The 18950-nt window shown below is 36.3% G+C and overlaps 2 protein-coding genes across 7 annotated transcripts in view; one reads left to right on the top strand and one right to left on the bottom strand.

Moving 5' to 3' along the window:
• The window catches only part of LOC127969218 (60S ribosomal protein L38), a 607983-nt gene that overhangs the window by 133817 nt on the left and 455216 nt on the right, over positions 1-18950 (top strand). The gene's annotated exons all lie outside the window — the stretch shown is intronic.
• Positions 2429-18950, bottom strand: part of sdk2b (sidekick cell adhesion molecule 2b) — a 273590-nt gene continuing 257068 nt past the window's right edge. The window contains exons 39-47 of one of the 6 annotated variants that reach the window (XM_052571019.1): positions 18020-18229; positions 17803-17928; positions 16616-16780; positions 16393-16533; positions 15799-15937; positions 12654-12783; positions 12221-12277; positions 5804-5860; positions 2429-4351 (exon numbers count right to left, since the gene is read on the bottom strand). In XM_052571019.1, the coding sequence (XP_052426979.1) occupies positions 3935-4351; positions 5804-5860; positions 12221-12277; positions 12654-12783; positions 15799-15937; positions 16393-16533; positions 16616-16780; positions 17803-17928; positions 18020-18229 (1442 nt within the window). In that variant the 3' untranslated portion in view covers positions 2429-3934. The remainder of the gene's footprint in view (positions 4352-5803; positions 5861-12220; positions 12278-12653; positions 12784-15798; positions 15938-16392; positions 16534-16615; positions 16781-17802; positions 17929-18019; positions 18230-18950) is intronic. The other 5 variants (XM_052571020.1, XM_052571022.1, XM_052571021.1 and 2 more) reach the window with 5 other exon arrangements.

Genomic DNA, 18950 nt, shown 5'->3' with positions numbered 1-18950 from the left:
GCTGTAAAGCACTACACATTTACAAATTTTTTTACTGTCAGTCTTCCCTTCAAACCTACATATAAAAAGCCACCAAAGTGGTCAAAAAATTCCCATAACTTTTCAAATAGGTGATTACTTCCTGACATGTCCTTTATAGTGCTAGCAAACGGGCTGATCAATGAGCTCCTATAGTGGTAAAACTCTACTCTATAATTGCCATCAAAAGCATTTATCCAGTTGTTTGATCTCAACAGGGTGCATATTACCCTTCTGTAAAAGAGGGACATAATATCATTTATTAATTAACGAAATTCAAAGGCGAAACCTCAAACAGGAAGTGATAGCAGATGGTTTAAGCAAGAATGAAGTACCTTTGAAGAAAGTACCTTTGAATAAAACATTGAATTGTTGCCCAGATGCTAACTCTGCTAATTTCTGACCTGATTGCATAAAGTAAAATAAAAAAACAAAGAATAATAAGAAGAAGAAGAAATAAAGGGTAAAATAAAAATCTTTTTTTAGATTGATAACTTGAAAACAGACGTTCAGATAATGTGTTTCCATTTAGAATAACATCTAAACACATAGCATGACATGCTGCACTCACAATCCTGATATAACTCAAGATTATATAGGCATATTTTCCATTTATATCTGTTTGACTGGTGTACATTAATCATGTATCTGTCAGAAGTCATTTTAGTTGACTTCAGGTATGCAATGCTCAGAAACACCTGTGCTTGATTTGACATTTCTTATTGTGAAGACTCCACTGAAGTCATGTTCTTTGGAGCATGTTTAGGACCCAACATTTCCCATTATGCTGTTATATTAGTTAATCTGCTATATTTAAATCAAGACAGTTATCTTTAAGCAGGAAATTAGGTTTAATAGGACACAAGACTGACTTACGCAGGAATGAATATGAAATGGAATCTCCCTCCATTTAGATACATTCCTGTTCTGTTTTGCCTCTGACATCATTAATGTATAAATACAGGGGTTTCTGTCTCATTCGTGCCATACTCAGGATGGAAAAAAGCAATTTGTAAGGAAAAAAGTGGAAAGAGTTCATATCACTTTTGCAGTTGTCACCACAAAAATGAAAATGGATATCAATTAGATCAGAATATAAATTTAATCATGACTGACTGGCTTTATTCTCTCTGAACTTGAAAGAGCAGTGAGACTGTAAGCTGGCTGGAGGCAACAGATGCTTCCAACATGACAAGATTTCACAGGTCTGCTGATCTGATTTATCCGCACTCATTAACCCAACCAGAGAAACAGGATGGGAAACTTTGAGTGACAGGCCACATATATGTCCATCAGAGAGTTAAGATGGATTTTTACACATTGTTAGTACAAAAGAACGCAAAAATATGAAATAATAAAACTCATTCTGTGATGGTGATTTTTCCAAGTAGTACATCTCTGTTGGCCCTGGAGCAACAATATATCAGTACTACCAGACTTCAGAGTTAGGGTTAAGGTAGGGTTAGGGTCTGCAATTGCAGACTTGCACATTTGGCCAAGGTATATTCCCATGAAACGTAGTTTGGAATATGTTTGTTGGACCTGAATGTTGTTCCAGGACCAACAAAAGATCTAGGAACACATCCAAGAATGCATCCTACCTGGCAAACCCTTTGTTCAATAAAGATAGTAGCTAATTAAGCCTAATAAATTCACAACTCTAATAAATGCTATGTGTATTTATCGTCATCTGTCTGAAGCACAACTTAAGCCCCGATCCACATGGAGTTATTCCTAAAATGGTAAACTAGTGTGATGTTTTTATCACCTCTCTGCAATATGTGGCTACCTCTGTTGCTCTCAGTGCCAAATGACTCTGTATTAACCAGGTGCAACAAGTTTCATGCTACAAATTTCCCCATGCTAACTAGAGAGTTTAATTTCCCATTGACTTTCATTGTATTTATTGTCCAAATAATGAAAGTACATTTGGAACCGAAATGATTGTGATACCAACATTCTTCAAAATAGCTTCTTTTATATTTTTCAGCAGAAAGAAATTCATACAGGTTTGGAACGACATGGTTGTGAGTACATTTTGACAGGATTTTTAACCAGCAAGAATTCCTCGGTTAACCAGTTGGGAAGCTCATGATGGTTATCCAGCTTCTTATGGCTATGTTGGTTTAACAGCTGTACTAGCACCAATACGATTCTGATTGGTTAGGACAAAAACTCAGATCTATATGGAATAGGAACTTTTATATTGCTTGTTTTCTTTCGTTGCTCCTGGCTAAGACGTAGTCATAGTGTCTCTGGTAAAGACTCAACAGCTAAAGTAATGTAATTTTAAGGACACTTTACTTAGATTTACCCACTCTCTCTCCTACGTTACCCACTTTATCTCTCCTACGTAAGTCACTCATAACCATGAATGCTAATTTCTCGCGCTCTTCAATGTTCAAACCAATAACGTTTGCAGAAAACATAATTTATTTAGGAATATACTGTGTTCAGGCAGACTGAGCATGTGATTGACCTTGTTTATACAGACAGTAAAATCACTTCACGGAAAGGAAAGAGCAAACAACATCATTAAACCTCACAAGAAAGCTGTGCAAGTGCCGTTTAGTTCTCTGTTGGCATCGTGTTGGGTCCCTTAGTCCATTTTCTTTTATCTTCAGTAACTCTGAAAAGCCGCGCCAAAGCAAAGTGGTGAAAAATCCGAAGTTCACAGGTACAATGCATTTGCTTGGTTGCACAATCTTTGAAAAGTTGTCAGCTTCTATGACGTTAGGTCTTGCCAGATTATCAGGAAAGGAAAAACCTGAAGGTGATTGGTATGTTTGACATCCAGCTCCATCTGAGATGCTGGCAAATATCCGATATCCGCTACTGTTTATTGACGTTAGTGTCCAACGTTACTGTTTGCTCGGCAGAAGTGCAACCTGAAGCTCAGGATGACATCATAGAGTCAAATCAAAAGGAGCAACACATTTTCCCGCCCACCACATACACACATACACACCTGCTGCTAACATGAATAGCTCTGAATATGAATGAATCCAGAACAATAGTATAATAATATATCATAGTGAATCAGACTCTTACATATTTGGCCTTCCATAAGTTTTACAATGGAAAATATACTCGTGCTCAACTTTACAAACAATCTACATTTTACCTCCGAAAAAACATTCAATACACAGATTAGCATGAAGCACTTAATTTGACCTTTGGCCTTTTCAGAGCACTGGTGAAAACTGTGACATCAATAAATGATGCTGGCTTTCCAACTCAAACGTGATAAGTGCAGGCGGGTCTTTATCAGATCATAGTCTCTAGTCAAATGAACTTTAACCTCTCGTAATCACCGCAGTACTTTGTTATCTGCGTAAGAACAAAAATACCACAGTTAAAACCACCATTTAGCATTTGTCTTGATGTGGTCCAAGTGCTGAGATTTTCTCCATTGCCTTTTTAAATTATTTTTCATTTGTCTGTGCTTTTGTCCAGCATTCGTAACTTGGTGTTGGTGTTGTACACTTTTGTGGAACTCAATTAAACAAAAGAACCAATAACAACAAAATGAAAAAGCAAACGAAAGGAATTGTTCGAACAATAAAATAGTCATGCAGTTTGTTTAGACAGCACAGAAAACTCAAACCAAAACAAACAAAGCTCACTGATGCGGTTATGTGTCTTTCCAAGTGATTGTCTTTCATTATAAGCAAAACACGCTGAACACACACAGGCAAATAAACAAAACAAAAAACTAAAAAACTAAACAAAAAACTGTGATCAAAGAAAGTATACAAAAATAAAGATCAGCTTGCAATGACAAGTAAAGCACAACAGATCCAGGGCTGATGTTTGTTGTCATTCTCCAACAGACGTGAGTTTGAACAGCTGTTGTGGAAAGTAAGAGATCCCCTGCCTTCGTTTTGAATTTTCATGTACCGATATCTTCATTCGATCAAACAAAGGAGGAGAAGCCAGCAATGGGGGCCCGGGAGCCTGGGGCCAAGCTGCTTGGGGGACGATAAAGTGTGCTGTGCTGACTGGGTGGGTTGGAGCTCTGCTGGGATGGAGTGGGAGTCCGGCTGCCCTTGGGTCTAAAAAGACTGCCAGTCTGGGACTGGCTCTGGGGCGTAGGGGAACTGAGCTGTGGGGGGAACGGGGGCAGAGGGGGTAGAGGGGGCAGAGGCGGTGGAGGAGCGCAGGGTTCGGCCTCTCCAGACTCTGACTCAGTGTAGTTGTAGGCCTGTGCTCGGGAGATTCCCTTCTGCTGTCTGCGCCAGGAGTTGTAGTAGGTAGGGTCACTGATGTAGTGGTTGACGAATGAATGTGTCTTCTGTCGGTTGGGTTCTACCTCATATTCGCTGTCACTGCCCTGGGGTGGAAAAAGAGAAAAGAATGAATGATGGAGACAAAATCACTTCAACAATCTCAATTTCAAGAGGGAGATGATTTGAGGAGGTGTCCGGGATCAAGCAACAAAACTTGAAGTCACACTAAAAAAAATCATTATTTGTCACTTTGACAATTGGGTCGCATGTTTTGTGTCATATTCTATTTTTATCCATTATTGATTTAATTTTCACATTTATTATATATAAACTAATGTTCAAAAGTTTGTGGTCAGTAAGATTTTTAAATTAATATTTTTTTTTTCAGCAAGGATGCATTAAATTGATCTGTTGATGCTGTTCTAGTGAGCTTTCTGTTCTTTAAAGAATCTTGAAAATTCACAGTTTCCACAAAAGTAATAAGTAGCACAACTGTTTATAAAATTGGCGATAATAAAAAATGTTTCTTAAGCTCCAAATCAGCATATTAAAATGATTTCTAAAAAAGCTTTGAGGTCACGGGAATACATTGAATTTTAAAGTATATTAAAATTTTGTTTTAATTATAATAATATTTTAGAATATTACCTAATATCTTGATAATATCATAATATTACATAATATATTGGTCAGCATAAGAGATGTCTTTAAAAATATATATATATATATTTTAATTGATCAAATTTGTGGCTAGTTCATCTTAAGAATGAACCCAACTAATGTTTGCTATTAATACAGTAGAAGTTTCTGAATTGACAAAACTTTGGCTTAAATGGGTGTTAATAAAGGTGAAAATTTGGTGAAAATGATTGTTATACATTCAATCAGAAAACATATATACATTAATCATCATCACTGCATATAGCTAAAACAAACTTCAAGTTACCAGTTGCTCAGTAAAAAAAAACAAACAAACAAAAAAAAAACATTAAAGCTTTACAGTATATATAATCTAAAGGGGACACAGACAAGCCCTCAAGGCCAGAAGAACTTGGGAGGCAAGAGCTCATTTAGTTTTATCAAACATTGTTTTGCAAGTAGATTTCTTTTTAATTTTCTTTTGCAAAGTGAAAAAGACAACATACAGTACATGACAACAGCCTTAATAAATTACAAATATGCAATAAATTAATCTATTGGACTCTATTTCCTTCTCCAACTCATCAAAGCTTTATTTACTGTGGGAAGAATGTACTGAAATTCAACAAACCACATACCTAACTTTTAATCTGTCAAAAATGACCAAAAAAAGAATGAAAACCCAAAAAGGGAGGGAGGAACAACAAAAAAAGGCTCTGTCTATCATTTAAAAATAACTTCAATGCTTTATGACAACCAATGTACTCTCTAGTACCAATCACACGCTGTATTTAGGGGGTCACACGTCAATGTGGTGGGGTTTTGACAATGTATGCATGAATCTAATGGAGAGGATAGGAATGGAGAAGCACTAGGAAGTAACTTCCTGTCAGTCAACGCACAATGCATGTCCTCACCCTTTGAGTTGGAAGAGTATGGAGGCCCCCAGTCTTAAAGGAGAAAACAAGCGCCTCCTAGAGGTAAACAGAGACATGGGGTTTAAAGCAGTGCAGTATGGGCCCTAAGTCATATTTCATGGGACAAACAATGGCTTCTTTTTAAAAATGGTGCATTACCTTCACAAAAAAAAAAAATAAAAAAATAAAGTAAATCAGTTTTGTTTGAAATATTAATTCAATGCAATTTATTCATAACAAGCCCCTACTATTATAACAATTGAATCATTAAAAAAAAAAAAAAAAAAAATCAGTATTAACATTTAGTGTTTGTAATGTGTTTCTTTTACATGAATATTTATTCTTAAATTCATGCCTTAACGCATTTTTTTTTTTTTTTTTAAATACAGCATTGGAAAGCATGATTGCACATGTTTATTTAAAATATACTGTTTGGAAATTCAAAATAATACCATTATATTTTATCAGCAGGCTAGGACCATAGTATTTTTTTGTAAGGGTAATGCGGGAAGTACTTCTCAACACTTTCTCTTGGAACGTTCTCCTACACTCTTTGTTGAGACAGCACTCTGCACTAGAACAATGGATGACTGTATGAAGATCAACTCTCTATGAATCTTTATCTACCACCACCACATTTATTACAACACCTTCCCTCTTCTCTTTCTGACATGTCTGGCTCACACTTCTAGAGCTGGCTGATGGAGTTCACCACAGAGTCACACAAGCTTGAATTGCCAAATGGAGAGAAGAAAACTGAAAATAAGGGAGAAGAACCATCTCAGGCTTTTAGGGTTTGCATATCATTTTAAGAAAACCTGTCTATCCTCACCACCGCTTTCTGCACTCCCTCTGCCAGGAATTCAGTCTGGGAATTTCTGAATGCTGCTTTTAGGGGTTGATTCTGATCTTTATGAATAGCTAGACTCCATTGTTTGACACAACTTTTGAGTCTGTTATTAACAAAAAAAAAAAAAAAAAAAAAAAAACTCATTTAATCAAATTTAATCCACCCTGTCTGAGAGCAACACTGTCATATGAGGTCTTTTATAGCCCATGCATCAATGTGAAATGAATGAAAACAAGCAATCATACAGAATTGTCTTGCACTTCTACTTCTCATGGAACTATAACAAAACACATTGATAAGACCACTATATTAAATGCATATTTTTTTTTACGAAACATTTTATTATTTCTCCTCGTCTTTCTCTGTTATAGTGAAAAGACTAACAAATCTCCGATCTCTCCAGTCGACCGTTATTATACATGCAAACATATGTGATACACATGCCTCTGTGGAAATTCCAGAGAGGAAAGCAGTTTCCCCCAAACCAGCCCCACATCCCCCTAAAATAAGAGCTGCAGAATTCATGCCAAAGACCTGCTGAATCTCTTTCATCCGTTCATTTTTTTTTAAAGAAAGTTATATAAAAATCTGTATGATAAAATAAAGAAAGGCTCATTGTTTTGTCTTTCTGAACGTAAGAGAAAATTCCCCCCTGAAAAAAAAAAAAAAAAAAAAAAAATTTTATTATATTAAAAAAAAAATATTTATAGGACTTTTTGGACATTTCACATCCATTTTGCATACATACATGCATAAAGGTTAAAGTAATATTGATTATGGACTTTTTTAGCATCATGCTTCTATTATTGAGCAAGTGCTGATTTCAGCTTCTTTAACAACTGCAGTGTTCTAATGAGACACATTCCAATCATACCAGTAAATTCAACAACTCAATAAGCAGCAAACAAATCACCCTGCAATTCAGCTTTGAAAGCTTTTTTCTGTTCAGTGTGACCTCACAGCGAAGCCAAGCTCAGGAACTAAAGCTGCATGCTGACATGGTGTGTGTTTGTGTGTGTGTGTGTGTGGTCATTAAAACACGTCGGTTGACACAGAGTGCCGTGACCTACTCCTGCCCTCCCCCGCTGACACATGCAGGACGTGACAGCTGTTCTCTCCTCCAAAAATGTTTGTCTGCATTCATCCACTCCTGTTTTTCTTTCTTCTCAATCCAACTAAATTCCAATACCAATATTATTTTCAAGCTTGTTTGTATTTTGATTGTATTGTATAATGTGTTAAAGGCCTATGTAACAAGCAGCTTCTGACAGGAACAATGCAGAAGTTGCAAAAAGTGTACATTGTGATAAAAGCAATGCTGACACAAAATGGAAATGGTAAAAAAAAAAAAAACTTGGTTATGATGTCAGTGTGATTCCTGCCTGCTTTTTATTTTAAAGACCTTCTATGAATGAATGCCTTCATGACGTTACTAAAATAAGTTTCAGCAAGATATTCAACTAAATAATAATAACATAATAAAAGCTGAGGACAGATTGTGATGAGTCTGTTTAAAGAATGCTCAGATGGGAGGATCTGATCTTACTGGAGCTGGTTGTTTGGCATGTATGTTTTGTCTCCTGCAGAGATAGAAAGTGGGGCAAGACGTTCCCTCACAGAAAATCCCATTCTGAGTATAGCCCTTGCCCTACAGAAATCCCTTTAAAATGAATGAAACTTCACTTCCTCTGTTGACTTACATTTAGATGGAGATACTATAGCCTGACCTTGTGACAGTTGCAAAAGAAACACATGAAATCTAAATATGTTTTACACAAGATTATAGGTTGTAGTTTATAGACTTACAGATCTGATGCATCACTAAAGAGGCATAACATGTGTGGTATTTTTGTCTAATCTACTCAAAAAAGCCTAAAAAATGTAACACAGGCCACTAGATCTAGGTTTAAGGCCAGTGTGACCAAACAAAACGAACCCACCCCCACCCCCACTCATATCTCTGCAGAGACGGATGGAGAAATCCTGTCGTGGCACAGATATGGATTAACTGAAGGGGAGGAGCAGAGGAAGTGTCTATGTCTCACATTCCATCCATCCATTAAAATATTGAGCACAGCAGGCGACTTAACAGACAAAGATGCACTGTCATTAGGGCTGAGCAATATAGCCAAAAATTATATCTTCATACTGTTGAAAAGTTTGTAAGAAATGTGTAATTTTATTCCGCAATGGTGCATTGATTAAAAGTGCATTGATTAAAAAAAAAGTAAAGACATTTATAATGTCACAAAATATTTTTATTTTAAATAAATGCTGTTCTTTTGAACTCTCTATTTATCAAAGTATTTTAAAACATGTATGCAAAATATGCTTTCAACTCAATAATCTTAAGAAATGTTTAGTGAGCAGCAAATCAGCTTATTAGAATGATTTCTGAAGAATCATTTGACACTGAAGACTGGAGTAATGATGCTGAAAATTCAGCTTTGCAGTATGGAAATAAATTACATTTTAAAATATATTAAAATAGAAAACAATTATTTTTAATTGTCATAATATTTGACAAAAAATGTATGATCAAAAACAGTAAATGTAGCCTAAGTGAGAATAATCACTTATTTCAAAATCATTAAAACACCTTATTTCAACACCAATCTTTTGATTAATCTTTTGATCACTGGATTTACAGTTGTGTTCATAAGTTTACTTCCTCCTTGTACGTAGAACATGCTAAAATAAGAGCGATCATGAAAATCACATGCTATTTTTATGTAGCTCTCCTGAATAAGCTATTTCACATAATATATGTTTATACTGTATATACTCCACAAGACAAAATATTAACTGAATTCATAAAAAAATGTCCCCTTGAATCTTAATAATCTGTGTTGTTTTCTGCATGAAAATGTTGTGATGGTTGTTCATGCAGTTTAATTGTCTGCTGTTCTTCAGAAAAATCCTCACCTCCTGCACATTCTTTGATTTTCCTGGCATCTTTTGCATATTTGAAACCTTTTCAACTTTTCACACTCAGGGCAATTGAGGGACTTGTACACAGCTATAAGGTGGAAACATTTACTGATGCTCAAGAAGGCCACAAAATGCATTAAGTTTGAACAGGATGATGACGTGATGTGTACACTTTCATTTGGTATGGCATAAGAAGCTACATAAATACTAAAATGTTTCCCAGAAGACAAAATAAGCACAATTTACTCTGAACATCCAAATCAAAAAGTTTACACCCTTTTGTTTTGAACTGCTCAGGACCAACAAGGGACTCATGAACAACTATCATAAAACAGACATGGATCATCCAAGAAACAACACAGATTACTAAGATTCAAGGGTATGTAAACTTTTGAACAGGGTTATTATTTTAATAAATTCAGTTATTATTTTATCTTGTGGAGAATATATAATCACCTGTTGTGTGAGACAGTATTAAATAAACAATAACATGCAATTTTTATGATCCCTTGTATTTTGTTAAAATTATTAACATTTTGCATATTATGCAAGGGGCATGCTAATTTATGAGAACAACTTTTATGTTTATACTTATGCTTATAATGAATTCAAATGCTTTTTTGTTTATTTTTCTTTCAAACAAAGGGATCAGTTTCAAACAGAATATGTTACCAAAAAGTGTAAAAATGTCCTAAGTTACTTTTACTTAGTTAACATTTTTAGGTTTACTTTGGGCAAAAAAAGATTTCAATGTTAAAATACATAAATAAGAAGCATATTGAAATAAAAGTTGGACTAATTTTATATTGGCAGCAAAAACAGTGCAAATTTACACTATTATCCGTATTTGATATATGGTCCAGCCCATGTTGTGCCATGTTTCTTCAAATATCAGTAAAATGCACACACTTCTCCAAATTAAATCTAACATTTTACTATAACATAAGAGAGACTGATGAGAAGCAAAAACTTTCCATGAGAAAGAACTTCCACAAGCCATTTCAGACTCTCATTGGGAAGAATCTAACAGTGATGCTGGGATGATCATCAGAGAGCCAATTAAAACAAAGATGCTTTGACATGGAAGGCTGCACTAACAATCCCTGCTGTTAGCTGCAGCCGTAGTGCCAGCACTTCAACAGAAACCAAAAGCGGCTCAAAATCAGATTTTTAAAACAAACTTTGTGTCCATTCAACACACTCAAAAGACTAGACAGAATTACACCTGTCCAACATCTCATTCATCTCCCAGAGCTGGCTCAGCTAGGTGCTCAGGTTTGTTGGCTTGCCAAATGAATTTGAGCCGTCTTTAAGAGTTCCTGAACAATGTCAGTATTATATGTCTCTGTGGTGGGTCTAGCTATTTTGGAGCCAGCTCAATGGAGCTGCAATAGCCTGGAGTTATCCTCTCAATAAAACCAGCCTGTCTCTTCACTCTGCTCGAGGGCGATGATACCAGACTTTAGCAGGAGCAGAAGTGGAACAGGAGGTGCTCGGTTTCCAAACCACAAGTCAAAGGTGGTCGGAGTCTAGAAGGTGGTGGCAGGAGGTGTCAGTAAAGAGCAAGGAGGAGACGAAAAGTTCACAGCTTTTCTTTGACATGATGTGCATTTTGGGAGGTACTCGTAAAAGTGCGTAAAATGTTTTAATAAATGAAATGCTTAAAATCCTTTGTGAAATAAACTATTTCCCACTAACAGATATTTTTAAACATTATTTATTAGTATGAATGATAAGAAAGAGATATATAGAAAAATAAAATGCAATAAAATATATATAAAAATATATTTCTGGCTCAAAAATGGGATTGCATTAACTACATTTAAAGCTGAAATATATGTACACCTATATAATAATAATAATTATAATATATTTAAAACAAAAATAAAACAAAATAATAAAACAACAACAATATATAAAATAAGATAAAATAAAAGCCATAATATTTTGTGTTATACTAGGAAAAAGTTATAAATAACTTTTTTTGTTTTTTGTTACAGTATATTGGGAAATGGTTATTATAAATTGCATGCAACATGAGCGAACCTTGTTACAATAATCATTCTATTCAATCTACCTCAAAGACGTCATTAAAAATATCCACACCACAAATCATAGGGGGCATGATGATTCTGAAAACAACTACAAATAGATTAATATTGCACAGCCATATTTCATTGGAAAGATAAAGTGTTACTGTGAAGAAAACAGCGTGATGTGTGTGTTTCCTGCTCTCTTTGCCAGTCTGCGAGTTTGATTTAGTAAATGCCAATGCTAGACTTTCACACAGCTCAAACGGAATGGTTTCTGCTCATCATGCCAGCTAAAAGGTCACTTGAGAGAAGTGGAGAGAGTCCAGCCGAAGCCTTCCAGTTCTCACACTTTAATCTGTATGTGTCTGTGTGAGTATTTGTTTGATTATAATTCCTGTGTGCTGCACACTGTGTTTTGTTCACAAGTCTACTACAGATTTTCCGAACTGTGCCTCAGGACACAAAGTCTGGAGAGAATGAACTAGGATGCAGCAGAATGTTCTGGGCATGACCAAAAAAAAAAAAAAAAAAAAAAAACACCCACAGGACCTAGCCTGGATTGAAGCCATGCGCAAGTAAGATCTGAAGTAGGGTATAACAGACCTTTCCTGCAGGGCTGTATCCTACTTTTGAGAAAGTTTCATCACAGCGAGTCTTGTCCTAATAAAAGTGTGTGATAAGGGAATTCCTAAATGAATGTCACTAGATTTTGCATTAGAAATTCAGCTTGGAGGTTAAAGGGATAGTTTACCCCAAAACGCCCTCACGTTGTTTTCAGAATTTTTTATGGAACACAAAAGGGGATTTTTTTAGATACTGGTTGCTCTTTCCCATACAATTACAACGGGAACTGGAGCTTTCAGGTTTTAGAAAGGAGGCAAAAGGATCATAATCAGAAACGTATAATAAAAGTTGTCCATTTATGGATATTTGCGTCCTTTTTAAAGCTTTAAAGTCTCATGAATTGTGGACAGAATTATTGGGTGAACTGTCCCTTTAACATATATTAACAGACTGATTCCAGAACGTTTGTTACCTGTGAATCTGAGATCTCTGATGGTTTCTCTGTGAGGCTGCTGCTCTCTGCTGGGATCAGGTCATTGTACTTGGTGCTGACGTCCTCATCTGAGTAGTGCAGACTGCCTGGACTGGGTCGAGGAGGGGACCTGAGTGGAAATACGGCACAGCACCATTTTTATAAGCACAGGACGATACTAAATATCCAAATCTAAATGTCCAACTTCATTATTTCATATATATATATATATATATATATATATATATATATATATATATATATATATATATATATATATATATATACACACATACACATACACACACACACGTATTTATTTTCATAAGAGTGTATGTATGAATTATTTAATAAATAAGCATTTCAACACCCACACACACATACACACACACACACATATATATACAGCAATATCTAATATCTGACAGTATGAAGCATCTTTAGAAAAGCTTTGGCAGTAATTCCAGCTGCAGACACTTGTGTCTTTGTTAGGTGAATGAAGTACAGTGTGAGTTTGTATTGAGAGGGGATTCTTTATGAGCATCATGGGACTCTGTAAGATGCCAGCTCCAAGGCTTTTCTGCATAATTAAGTCTCTGTGGTACAGCACTGGAGAGCAGCTAAGAAAATAAAATAAAATAATAAAAAAACTTCTGTTTTCAGCCTGAAAACCTGAAATAGTTATATTACTCTATGAGTTTACTGTAAGTGTTTTATACGTGTCACTATGCTTTTTTTCAGAACCCAAAAAGTGTCATTTTTTCTACTACTAATACCAAACCACTCCAAAACAAACTCCACATCCATGTTTGCAGTCTATTTGTGAGTCAAGTCATTTGCACTTTTCTCTTTTCAAGCCTGCATTCATGATTGCAAAAGAAACACAAACCTAGTTGCTGAATACATAAATATAATGGAGATATATAGTTACTGCAAACTGCATACTCCTCCTACATCTCATTGTGATTTATTTCTCTTAGATTTGTCTTAGATTTACTTTAAAATAAGTAAATAAATAATTACATAAAAATACAAGCATTTTGGGCAGATGTGTGTGTGTGTGTGTGTGTGTGTGTGTGTATGCTGTAAACAGGCCTGGTCAGCTCTCCACAGTCCAGAACAGTAAAGTCTCAAAAATGTGATGAGTTCAAGCACATCACATACTTCCCCTGGCTTTAAAAACAACACTCTTCAAATCACTAGATAAGATAAGACTGTGGTCTCTCATATATTCCGCTGCCCTGGCACCTGTTTACTTTATTATATTATGTTTATTATTTATATTAATGTTTCTACTTATAATTATGTATTGCCATTTTTTATTAACACACATAACAGAACATTCCTCATTTTCATATTTAAACAACATAAATTTACTGTTCTGTTCTTTAAAATAAAGCTATTATTACGGAATCAGAAAATGTTTTTCTAATACTTTAAAAATGTTGCTTTTCTATGTATTTGGCAGTTCAACTGCCCGTCTCTAAAAAAGAAAAAGAAAAACAAAGAGAGATAATGATAATTTGTAATCCACAGAAGAAATGCATTGCTTGGAACAAGATAAGGGCATGGAAGGGGTTTTTTGAGTGAACTACCCCGAAAATCTCAAGTCAAAAACAAATGGAACACATTTTTGTTTGAGAAACCACTGACATGCCAGTACAGACAGTCAAGACCCGTTTTTAGATCTCAAACCACAGACCCCCTTCTCAGCAGGCAGTCTTTGAATCCTGTCAGTATCTTGAGAAGAGAAGTTCTCTGTATTGTGTCACTAGAGCTACAGATTGTCATAACTACTGAGGTTATAACATCAATACAGCACACTTGAAGCAGCTCTCTGCAGTGGGCATACATCAACCATCCGATTCTTTCCACTTTGATGCTCCTGTCACTTCTAAGATTTTCCTGAGGTTCTTCGTTCACTTTCCTGATTCTCTTAGCCAGTGAGGCCACAGTCTAACTCGGGCTCTGTAGACCCTCCACCCGGGAGAGAACAAAGCCTGTGGAACTTCATCTGCACATTCCTCCCACACCTCTCCCTTAATCTGCAGCCAGAGGAAAGAGCCTGGACTCCCCTCAAAGACTAGAGCAACTTTGATTCTTCTCAAGGTAACCCGGGATGAGGGAAGGCAGAGGCTGAGAACTATGCAATGATAATAGGGCAGATTTCTCAAATGGAACTGGATCTACTCACCTGGCACACCTGGAAATATTGTTACCTGTGTGAGCACCTATTCATGGCATTGTTTGACAATTCTCAAAATATAACATATTGCAATATTTAACTTCTATGTGGAACATAAAAATAGCCAATACAATAATTTTAAATAAAATAATAAACTAGAATAAAATACAAAATAATATATATATATATATATATATATATATATATATATATATATATATATATATATATATATATATATATATATATATATATATATATATATATATATATATAAATGCTAATGCATTTTCTAATGCAGTACCTATGCCTAAGTTGTTGCAAATAAACTGACATTAAGCATAGTATTAGTTGTAATAATATATGTTTTGTGCATATATTTTAAAACCGTCCCGTCTCAGAAAGAACGATGGCAGTGTAGGTGAGGTCATGAACCAGAATCTGTTATTGCACTTAGTCTGTGACTTGTCAGAGAGAAATGCTCTCATTAGTGGAAACAGAAACTTTTTATATTGAGTTTTATGATGGAAAGTAGGATCTTATGAAGGTAGAGCCATTTGCCAATCCCATCAGTTTTTTCCATGATGAACGAGAAACTCCTAGATTTGGGGCTATTTTTGCCTCATCATTGCCACGTGGTTAAAGCTTTATGGGAGTTTAATAGTTCTATGTGCAAAGTACAAAATGAGCACATATGATAATTGATTTACTACTTCATATAAAATTATCAAACCTACTGGGCAAAGTGACAGGGGAACATTAGCATATTAAATTGCATCTATTGCTGTTCCTAGACAGAGTAATTTTTAGTTATGACCATTCCATTTGTAATACGATACTCAGTAGCTGACATTATATTTCAGCTTGAAAACCTGCATGCTCATATAAAAAACCCCTAAAAACCTGTATGCTTATATTAAAAACCTTGAAAGACAGACAAGGGCAGAAACTTCCACTGACCTGGTGTAGACGCCATTTTTGCGGCAGAAGGAATTTTTGACGGACAGTCGTCGATTGTTCAGTTCCAAGGCAGGGAAGCGGCTCTCGTCCAGGCTGACCATCTCTCCATGTGTCAGTGCATTACAGTTGGAATTGTTGCCTGTATGGATGACATATGGAGACATTAAGAGATCATTAAGGCACAGTTTGGACCAAAAATTTTGATCTGCTGAAGATGATGCTTTGGGTCTTACTAAACTAATTGAAACAGAAATTATTTTTTTCCTGGGGGTCAATCATGATAAAAGGATGCAATGCCACCAAAACCACAAGGCCTTAAACCAAATAATCCCTAAACCTTTGCTATTTTTGGAGCTGAACACCCTCGTTAAGATAAAACAGTTCTGGACTGACAGGTGGTGTTGTGTGAATGGTGTGTGTGAGTGTGTTTTTGTGTGGAAGCACACACTGGGCCTCTCATGCTCCCTCAGTTTGTTTAACATGTTTAGTGACCCACATGACTGTCCCACCCCTCAGTACTGTTGGGGTCTGTCTGCTCTTACTACAGAAATGCTGACCACACACATACCACACTGATGATGTATAAATACATACTCGAGTCAGACTTCTTGGCATATTTCTTGCTCTGGCCTCTGATGATGAGGATGAAAACGAGAAGCAGGATGAAAATGAGGCCGACCAGAGCCACCACCACCAGAAACCACCATTCCTCATAGAACGGAGCCACTTTTTGCGCTGGGATTAAAAACAGATGCATATTTCATTCGAATCATTTGGTATGACTTCAGATCGATTTTCACTTGCTTGAGGAACTGACCTGATATAGATGGTGACGGTTGGCTTGGAGAGCCGTACCCATAATCATTCACCCCGATGACCCGGAAGTCGTAGCTGACTCCCTGTTTCAAGATATCCATGTTGAAGGTGTACGATGTCACTTCCTTGGGAATGTCCTTGATTAAGATGTCCCACAAGCCTTCATCTGGAACATTTTCAAGAAATAAAAAGAGCCTAGTCATTCACATTCGCATCATATCTATCAGTCATATACAAGTTTGAAACAACATGGGAGTGAAAATTTTATCCATTACCAAATGTTCTTTCAGGGATGTACTGTGTCTTTAAGAAGGTACTGTTTGTGTGTGTGTGCGTTTAACACTGCAGCAGCTGTCAGGGTTAATAATCCAGTATTCAAATACAATTTCATCACAATATAGATCACATTATTTCATCTATGTCTAATGTGTTTAATGTACTACCGAGAACCCCAAGTGCCTTCAGCTTGCAGTGCCGAGAGACAGAAAAATAAAGCTGGTATCATGCGCCAGGTCTGCTAGAGAAATTAGGGAGAGGGAGAGATCTTCAGGGCAGAGAGTGAGAATAATATTCCACCTCTATGGCACGTAAACGACATGCAAAGATGGCCTGGCACACATCACCCTAATGTATGGGTCTTTAACACACACAGTTTCTTTAAATCAATCCCATCTGCTCCTCCTCCAGAACCCACTCTTTTCTCATTCGAGCACAGCTTCTCTTCAGTCTCTGAGGAAATCTGATCTGCTTTGACTCACATCAATATATCTCCTTCATCGGACACAAGCTGCCGTCAGCATATTTTTTCCCCAGACTGACGCATATGGAATCACTCTTCATTGTTTGGGAGAATTTGTATCTAGAAATTTAGCTGATGAATATGTTGCCAAATGGATCTCATGCTAAGCGTGGGCCTTAAAGTCAGAGACACCGGTTTACTCAGTTTCTTGAATACAAGTCTTGAGTTAGCTCTTTTAAATCAGAAAAGAATGTTATTTTTCTCCGTAAAACCATACTGATTTCAGTTTAGCCCATTTCTGTTCAATATCTATTTGAGCTTTATTTTTGTGACTGTTTATTGGAGAACGAGTGGAAACTGGACACATTGCAAACCAAGTTTCCTTAAAGAGAACCAAGACTTTATGGAAAGCTGCACAATCTAGTGACAAGTAATGCAAATAATCTCACCTGAGGGCCTGGCCTCAATAACATAGCGAGTGATAGGTGCTCGCCCAGGATCCCCATTGGTCCAGTGGATGGTAAGGGCGGAGCCATATCGAGAGATGAAGGGCTCACCGGGAGGGCCCGGGGCTCCTGATCACATAGAAGCCATGGGGTTACATGAATTTGCAGGAATTGCTCAGCTGAAATTGTTAGGAGGCACAGAGAAAGCATGCAGACAGACCTTCTCCGGGTCCTGTGGTGATGTTGGCCTCCACCTCCGGACCGTAGGTGAAGGTTTTGGCGCGAATGCGGAAGTTGTACGTGACGCCATCCGCCAGGTCTTTGATTTTCAGCCACAGGGGGGCATTCCCCTTCACGTCCACCGTCACGATCTTACTGACGCCTGGGGGGGAGGGGGAGTGAAGACAGTCGACACAGGCCACTGAGGACTCTAGACAGACACACTACTTTTAGTTCAGGCAACAGAAGCTCAACACACACCACACGTGGCCGTAGATCCCAACAATACTGTTGGCCCCCGAATAATGATCGCAAGGTCCAAAATTAACACTCATCAAGGGCTAAATGTAAGCAAAATGCCTGTCAGTTAAAAAGAATTTGGTTGGCAATTTCATTAGGCAATTTTATTCTTAGAATTTTATACTTCAAGTTTCACCAGAACTCTGTTATGTCAAGACCAAGCCACTAACAGTCACCAAAATTAAAATGTGTGATCCTGGACCACAAAAACAGCCGTAAGCAGCGAGGATATACATTGTAGCAATATAGCCAATAATACATTTTATGGGTCAAAACGATATTAAGTAAAGATCATGTTCCATAAAGATATTTAGTAAATTTCCTAATAATATGCATGGCTAAGGACTTATTTTGGACAACTTTAAAGGTGATTTTCTCAATATTTAGATTTTTTTTTGCACCCACAGATTTATTTATAAATATATATATATATATATATATATATATATATATATATATATATATATATATATATATATATATATAATTCAATAATTGTTAAAGCTAATATAAAATATAAATATTAGAATAAAACTTTCAACTTAAAAATAAAATAACCAGCTAAAAGTCAAATTAAAATGTCAAATAACAATGTAAAAACTAAATTAAATAAAGATGAATAGAAATATTAA

This window comes from Carassius gibelio, chromosome B12 (genome assembly GCF_023724105.1).
Source record: "Carassius gibelio isolate Cgi1373 ecotype wild population from Czech Republic chromosome B12, carGib1.2-hapl.c, whole genome shotgun sequence".
Lineage (NCBI taxonomy): Eukaryota > Metazoa > Chordata > Actinopteri > Cypriniformes > Cyprinidae > Carassius > Carassius gibelio.
Note: the sequence above shows the minus strand (reverse complement) of the source record. Positions and strands in the feature narration are given on the sequence as shown.